This window comes from Dioscorea cayenensis, chromosome 9 (assembly GCF_009730915.1).
Source record: "Dioscorea cayenensis subsp. rotundata cultivar TDr96_F1 chromosome 9, TDr96_F1_v2_PseudoChromosome.rev07_lg8_w22 25.fasta, whole genome shotgun sequence".
Classification (NCBI taxonomy): Eukaryota; Viridiplantae; Streptophyta; class Magnoliopsida; order Dioscoreales; family Dioscoreaceae; genus Dioscorea; species Dioscorea cayenensis.
In genome coordinates this window covers 30,631,220-30,639,767 of record NC_052479.1, presented here as the reverse complement: position 1 = coordinate 30,639,767, position 8,548 = coordinate 30,631,220, and the positions used below count along the sequence as shown (strand labels likewise).

General features: G+C 36.2%; 1 protein-coding gene across 1 annotated transcript; it reads left to right on the top strand.

Moving 5' to 3' along the window:
- Positions 1 to 2,000: 2,000 nt before the first annotated feature.
- LOC120269145 (mannosyl-oligosaccharide 1,2-alpha-mannosidase MNS1-like) lies at positions 2,001 to 8,215 on the top strand. The gene is made up of 14 exons (XM_039276461.1): positions 2,001 to 2,280; positions 2,845 to 2,892; positions 3,005 to 3,181; positions 3,306 to 3,418; positions 3,568 to 3,633; positions 3,771 to 3,942; positions 4,746 to 4,835; positions 5,814 to 5,938; positions 6,068 to 6,133; positions 6,339 to 6,447; positions 6,547 to 6,645; positions 7,185 to 7,265; positions 7,349 to 7,519; positions 7,617 to 8,215. Exons 1-14 carry the CDS (start codon positions 2,116 to 2,118, stop codon positions 7,869 to 7,871), a joined length of 1,737 nt encoding a protein of 578 aa, XP_039132395.1. The 5' UTR covers positions 2,001 to 2,115; the 3' UTR covers positions 7,872 to 8,215.
- Positions 8,216 to 8,548: the final 333 nt, after the last annotated feature.

Genomic DNA, 8,548 nt, shown 5'->3' with positions numbered 1-8,548 from the left:
ATCCGGATTTTTACTTGGTTTTTATCGATTGTTATACTTTTTGACATTGGGCTTTTGTGGAAATGATGTTTATTTTCGTGATGTGAATGCTTGTCCTGGATAAGGATCCTATGATGTGATTTATACAGATTGTTTTATTCGTTTGTATTTACATGTTGGTTTGGATGGTGACGGGGCTAAGGCCCGACTCATGCGATAGTGGGTCCCCACGGGCCGACCTTTAGAGGTGGCGTGGTGGACCTGAGTGTTGATTTGTCCAGATCAGGTGGGAGCGTAGAGCCCTGATTGGATTATACATCGGGATCCTAGAGTCACCACATGGGACCCGGATGGGCCAACGTCAGGGTGCGAAGACCTTGGCGGCTCCCAACCCTAGTCGCGACGGCGCTAAGTGGGGGAGAGTTTTTCAGTCGTGGAATTGAGAATGGATTTTTTTATATTACTTGTTATTTTGGGTTGTGATGAGGGGCGAGCCCATTTGCCGCTCTTAGGGAGGCGGGTCTCTCACAACAATTTGGATTTTCTTAGAAAATTGATTTGATATTGATTTGTGATGAATTTATGTTTTTGTGATGAGGGTGAGCCCAGTCTGCCGCTCTTAGGAGGCGATCTCTCACAACAATTTGGATTTTCTTAGAAAAATTGATTTGATATTGATTTGTGATGAATTTATGTTTCAAAAGTTCTTTAAAAAATGTATTTTGCTAGAATTACAGTATTTTTGGAAAAGTTGGAAAAATTATTTGAGAGGTTGGTATTTATATATTTTATATATACTCGTATTTGAATATTTGAAATTATTAAGCCACTCACCGACCAACTCGAATGTCTTTCATGAATCGCAGGAGCAAGACCCTAGATTGCACTGCTCAAGTTTAGAGCTAGTCAGGGTTAAGTCCAAGACTGCAGTGGGTCCCATACTTTTCTTTATGTTTGTTGGTATCGTGATCTTGTAGCGGTTGTACTCCACAAATTTGAGTTATTATATTTGTTGTATTTATGTATTTGAATCCTGCAGATTGGTGTAAAGTTATAAATTGTAATTTGTAACTCGATTTGGTTTCGAGAGGTAGTCGGGGTTTCAGCTAAAAAAGGAATTTTTAACTGATGGGTGCCACATTTACCTCGGTAGAAGGGGTGGGTGTGACATTAAACATGTTAGTAAAATATTTAAACGTTAAACCAAGTGAAAAGCTTCGAAAAGGTTGAACATGATGTGATTTTGGCGCTTTCCTTTCCCACCATTTTCGAGCTAAAAATGGGATTTCACAACATGGACCCATTTGAAGTGAGCGGTAGGGGGTAAAAGGGAAGTTAAACACTAACGGAAGTCGTCAGGGTGTGCATAAAGTAGGAGGGGGTTTTTGGGAAGTTTTGAAAATTACGAGGGGTGAACAGTAATTTTCCCTTATTACAATGACACTGTTTGTGTGAATAAACCTGTAATTAAATAATAAATTCCTTATTATTACCTTCAATTCTATTTTTTTTTTTTAAAACTAAATAAATTCAAACTGATATAATTAAATAATAAATTAATCGTTTATTTAAATTTAAATAAACTAGATGAATTAACACAATTATAACACCAAAAACTCCTTTGTCTTAGATAAATCCATTTATTTAAGACATAATTTTATTTAATTTTATTTATAAACATAAACAAAACCATTAACTCTCTAATTCATCGACAAACTTTTATATATATATATATATATTTAAAAAAAATATATTTTTATAGAATTCTCGTGCCTTAACTTCATGTTATTTTTCATATGAACATTATTAGTCTCACAATTAATTTATCGCCCTCTTTTCCGGGTATTTAAAGTGTAATCACTAATCACAATCTTTTGATGATCCGAGTCCGAGAGGGTATGCGCCCGAATCCGATAACGTTTTAGATCCGCTAAGGCTCTTTGGCGGGACCCACAAACACTAGAGAAGACCCCACTTCTGGAGGTGGGCCCCATCTCTGGTTAAAGTCACCGGTCCTCGTCTTCCTTCGTTCCAAGAAGCGACCCCCGCGAGACCCGAATCACAGCGCCAAGGTTTCGTCTCTTCTTTGAAGCCGAGAAGAGATTGAATTCTAGGGTTTAGGGTTTCTTGATCTCCATGGCGAGGGTCAGGGCTTCGTCATCGTCGTCTTCCAGCCGGTGGCGGTACCTCCGACCATCGTATTACTTGAAGAGACCGAAGCGCTTGGCTCTCGTGTTCATTTCGTTTGTATTGCTCTCCCTCGCCTTCTGGGATCGTGTTTCTCTTATCCGTGATCATGAGGTCTTCTCTTCCCTCTGATTTGTCGGAAAGATATCCCTTTTTTTGTTTTTTTAAGATCTATTTGTGGAAACTCCAATCTGGCTGAAATCTCTTGGAACTTTGATTTGATTTGTAAAAATGATTTTTTTTCTTTTGTTGATGTTGATTAATATAGCTTGGTGCACTAAATTTCCTTATGGATTTGTTGTGAGGAACCTTAAAAACAGCTCCTTTTCTATTGGGTTTGTTGATCGTCTTTTTCCTCGCCCGGAGTACCATCTAGTGACTACTTTTTTTTTAAAGTTCTTGAATAATCCTTATCACTGTTGAATTTTATCCTATTTACATCCTAATATTAGATTTGTTTCCTTAGGTAGATCTGTTCATAAGCCTTTCGGCTACTTAGAAATTTGAAGAGTTCTGCTTTCCAAAATAAAATGTTAACAATGGTCTCTCTTTATGTTTGTTTTTTCACTGTATCACATTTCCTTGAGAGTGAGGAAAAGGTTGTTATTTCTGTCTGTTTTTTATGTATATGTCTTAACAACGGATGCTTGATGGTTTTAATCTGATCTGAATATGCAGGCGGAGGTTGCCAAATTGAGTGATGAATTGAATCAATTGAAAGATAAGGTACTTGAATACCATTTCTCGATGTTTTGTTCTATTCAAGTAGTTTTAGAACATTTTTTTTTGTGATTTGGGGTGCTATTCTTGTAAGAAGTCTAGTATCATGTAAATGCAGTTGCGGAACCTGGAGCAATTGGAGATTGCAGATGAAGTCAGATCTGTCAGTGGGGAAAAGTCTGATATTGATGCCTTAGATCCTATTGATAAAGAAAGAAGAGAGAAAGTGAAAGAGGCTATGCTGCATGCCTGGAATTCTTACGAGAAGTATGCTTGGGGACAAGATGAACTTCAGGTTTGTTATATTTATCAAATAGAGACTTGAGATTGGTGGAGACAGTCTGTTTTCTTTTCCTTCATTTGTTTTTTGTCGGAACATAATGTATCAGGCCTTTGAGTGTTTATATTTTTTTGGGCAGCCTCAATCGAAGAGTGGTATAAATAGTTTTGGTGGTCTTGGAGCAACTCTTGTTGACTCTCTGGATACATTATACATAATGGGCCTACATGACCAATTTCAGAAGGCTAAAGAGTAAGTTGTACCTTGAGTACATATGTTTGTGGTGCTTACATGATGTTTGCGAGGCAAATTTTACATGCATGGATGAAAATTTGAAGCCAATTATTGCCATGCAATGTGTTCTTTGCAAATTCTGAACTATGATTTATATTTGATTGCAGGTGGGTTGCAAACTCGTTAGATTTCAATAAGGATTATGAAGCCAGTGTTTTTGAGACAACCATAAGGTTGCGTTATAAGGTTTAGTTTATGAGTCTTTGTCTTCTTTACGTAGGGAATAACTTTATGTGGAGTTTGTGTGCTGTGTTCCTATGCTTAATGCTTACTTCATTTTTTTTCTTTTATCGGTAATGTAATTTTTCAGAGTTGTTGGTGGACTTCTTAGTGCTTATGATCTATCTGGCGATAGAGTATTTCTAGAAAAGGCTAAAGACATTGCAGATAGGTTACTGCCTGCATGGAATACACCTTCAGGAATTCCTTTCAACAGAATTAATTTGGCTCATGGAAATCCTCATAATTTTGGATGGACAGGGGTACTTCATGAACACCTTTTCTTTGTTTTTCTTATTCTTTTGAGTATGCAAAGTTGCATTTTTGTTGGTAAAGCTATTTCTGTGCCCAATTATTGTGCAGTTTGAATTGGTGCTTGTCTTATCATGCCTTCTAACATCTTAGTTATGTTGCAACTTAAAGTCGCACATTGTTTGGCACTTGAATCTGAGTATCTCTGTATCTCAACATTGTCTGCATTATTTCTAGTTTATATAGGGGAAACTGCATTGTTGTTGCACTGCAGCAAATGTAGTTTTCTGAAAGAATTTCATAATAAAGTCTTCTTAAATGGTTATTCTCATTGATACTTCAGCCCTCCCTATCTTACTGGCTAACTCATGATGCGGAAACTGCGCCAAATTACCCTGAAGGTTTCTGTCCTGGCTTTCTGTAATACTATCAAGTTGCTTGCTATTATAAGGCATGTACCTACAATCAGTTGCCCATGAATGATTGCTTGAGAACCTGATCACATTTATGTTGTGGCAGTAATTTAACATGCATTGCACAGGCCACAAGGAATTTAGATAACATAAAAGTTGTCAGTAAAATGTATTTGCCGTTTCAGTTGATTGCCGTGACTAGATATATTCTACATATTTTCTTCAACTGACAATCGACCCTTCTTTTTTTGTTTGGTATCTTCTGGTTTAGCTTTTCCCAGCTGCAATTTTATTTGGTATTCCTTCGGTTTTCTAAACACAACCTTAGTGGTGGTATTATACTTTCCATTGCATGCCTAGTTGTTGTCTCCATAAAGAGTTATATTTTTATCTTCTGGCAGGGTTCCAGCATCCTAGCAGATTCCGGCACTGAGCAGCTTGAGTTTATAGCTTTATCTCAGCGAACTGGGGAACCAAAATACCAACAGAAGGTAATTGTCTTTTGTTTGTAGAAGAGTTACTTCTACTGTTTGCTTCCCCAATAACCCAGATCTAAGATGAAATTAGTTGTAATTGTCATTATAAGGTTATGGTTTTAGTTGTCCAGGTGAGGTTGTTGTTAGCTTGTAGAAGGCATTCCATGTGAGAAAGTGGCTGGGAAATAGAGGGAATAAATAAGGAATAGGAAACACATGTTTCATAAACTAAAATTGATGCAGAACAGAGACTGCTATTATTAATTCTGATAAGTTGTTTAAAAATAAAGATCATATGTTTAGGTGTTAGAGGTAGTTTGGTAGTTTCAATTTTTGGCTTATGAGTGTGCCAAATCATGTGGATTTGTCTTGAATATTATTACATGCTGAGTTTATAGATGAGTTTAGAGGTCTAGATAAGCTTTATTTTAACTAAGTCTTTCGATAAGTTCTCAAATGTTTATAAATAGAGAGATGAGTTTGGAATTAGTCACTGAAGTATTATATTAAGGTGCGGTTGTTTTTTCTTCTAAATGTGATTTCTTAGATTCTCTAGGTGTGATTGCCTAAAAATCCTAGGTGTCATTGCTTAGCATAGCCTGCATTACAAACTCAATGAGTTAAACACCTTCACCTCTTACTAGAGTCAAACAAACAAATTACTGGAACTAAATTCAGACTTTGTCTCATTCAGTGCTGCAGCTTGCCTCTTGACTAGAGGAGTAATACAACAATATGAAATGAATGATCTCCTTTCTTATTCTAAACTCCTATAAATATTGAATCACAAAAGGAATGATCTTGCTGACTTATCCTAGACTCCAATGAACTAAGTTTCATGCGCTGCATCACCTGAGCCTGCCATGACTGTTAGTAGATTTTGTTTACACACGCTCATTCATCCTAATCACCAAGTGTTCTCATGCTAAAAACTTTGAGTTTCCTAGAGTTTTAATCTATTTCTTTTAATGAGATGTCTGTTTTGCTATTCAGGTGGAGAATGTAATTACACAGCTCCAAAAGACATATCCTGATGACGGGTTACTTCCAATCTACATAAATCCTCATTCAGGCACACCATCACATTCCACGATAACATTTGGGGCCATGGGAGACAGGTAAGTCCTCTTCTGTTGTTTAGCACATAGTGCTGTTTCACTTGCATGTTCTGCAGGAACTCATTAACTATTATATTTCAATTGGTTGCCCTCAAGTTACTATTGATTCTAACTGCCACTATATTGCAGTTTCTATGAATATTTGCTTAAAGCCTGGATACAAGGGAATAAAAGTGAAAGTGTCAAGCATTACAGGTTTGTGTTTAAGTCTCCTTTTCTGTGATTTTTTTATTTTTAATTGGGTTCGTGTAATATTTATCACTGCAATTTCATCACAGTTTATATCAACCTCATAATCTTTGGTGTGTAAAGCAGCACTATGTTTTTAACTCTTTACCTTCTCTATTATTTTTTCAACAATGGCCGGCAATTGGTAATATTTGATCATATGTTAAAACAGAGAAATGTGGGAGAAGTCAATGGAAGGCCTGTTGAGCCTTGTCCAGAAAACTACACCATCATCATTCACATATTTATGTGAGAAAAATGGTGCTTCATTGTCCCATAAGGTAGTCTCTTGTTGTAATTCTTGTGCCTCTTTCAAGGTGATTCTGTTGAATCGGTTATATTGTCAGACACTAACTTGCTATTGGTTTAAATATATGCAGATGGATGAACTTGCATGCTTTGTCCCCGGCATGCTTGCATTAGGATCTTTTGGTTATGGTCCCGAGAAAGCTGAAAAGTTTTTAGAGCTTTCAAAAGAGGTGAACTTCTCTAGCATATATAACAAACAATTTTGGTTAAGCTATCACTTGACTTCGATAGGTGCAGTAATTAAGCAAACTTATGACTCATCAAATTGATTCTCATACTGCCATTTATAGAATTACCGGCATGAAATTCTAGTCTGCATAAAACAGGAATGTATGTGAATTAGTCGCAATTATTACATCTTGAGATCATTGTCATTTATCATTCATTTGCTTATGAAGCAACCACTGTGTTAATAGGTCCTTTTAGCAAGCTTAACTTGTATACCCCTTGATAGTGATACTTGTCCACTATTTCAGTTTACCATTCTTAGTGCTTGTGCCACATATTGGTCACACTACTCTGTACTAGTGCACGTTGAGGACCATTTATCATCTGTTGTCAGTAGTCATAACATATGATTTACTAGTTTTTAACAACAAACCATCAGTAGTCCTCTCATATCGATGTTTTAGTTGGAAAGTGAACCAGTGACTGATGAATAATTCCGTGCAGCATCAGTGAGCAGTTATGTCCTTTTTTGTGTTTGCAGCTGGCATGGACCTGTTACAATTTCTACCAATCGACTCCAACAAAATTAGCAGGAGAGAACTATTATTTCAGCAATGGACAGGTCAAAAATAGTTCCTCCTAAAACTAAAGTTCATATGTTGCAGCGCTCTTATAAACCCCGCCGATCTGAAATTGTAAATGCAGGACATGAATGTTGGCACATCATGGAATATACTGAGACCAGAGACAGTTGAGTCACTCATGTATCTTTGGCGTTTCACCGGCAACAAGACATACCAAGACTGGGGTTGGAACATATTCCAAGCATTCGAAAAGAACTCCCGCATCGATTCCGGTTATGTTGGATTAAGAGATGTATGTCCAAATACCAAATTCATCTCCCCGGTTTTCATACCCTGCAGTACTCTCATGTTCATCCTCTTTCTTGTCGTTTTTATTTTATTTTTTTCAGGTAAATACTGGCGTAAAAGACGACATGATGCAAAGCTTTTTCCTCGCCGAGACACTCAAGTATCTATATCTCTTGTTCTCGCCACCATCCTACATCTCCTTCGACGAGTGGGTTTTTAACACTGAAGCTCATCCTTTAAGGATTGTTCCTCAAAACAATCAAACCAATGGAACGAAAGGATCGGACGGGAAGGCTGTACCAAGGCCCCCGGTTAGGTTTTCCGGCGGCAGGAAGGAAGGAAGATGGGCTCATTAGTCCTTTTAACTCCAAAAAATTTTCATAGGCAGACTATGTTCTACTGAGTAGAGATTGCTAGTCACATCTTTGAACTCCTGAGGGATTTTTTATCATGTTAGTTTATGTTTTTCTTTTTATTATTACTTTATGGGCTCACAAATGAGATTAGGGTTTTGTTGTAGCCCTATTTGTGTATGAATTATTCATCATGCAGGTTACTGTAGCTACATTATCAAATTCTCTGCAACATTTTGATGTTATCATCCAGAGAATTTGCTGTCCTGAGTTGATGAATTGAAATAATCATGATATTATCTGAATAATCAAATGTAACATTATTATTATTATTATTATTACTATCATCGTCTATGGTCTCCGTTTTTAAAAGGTATTATAGGTAATGAATTTGTGTTTAATTTCTTTTTTAATTTATTATTAAAAATAATTAATTTTGGAGTGTTTATTTTTGAAAAATAAAATTAATCTGGGCGACAAACTCACAAATATGGTAATTGACCATGTATTATTACACTAAATTGTTAAATAATTTAATAAAAAAGGTTTTTTTTTTTAACTTTTTTTTTTTCAACATCCATGTTTAAATTCTCTCAAGTATTCTTTTTAGGTACATGAAAATAATGATTATATTTAAGTACCTAATTTGACTAAAATAAATAGCATATATTTAATTTAGA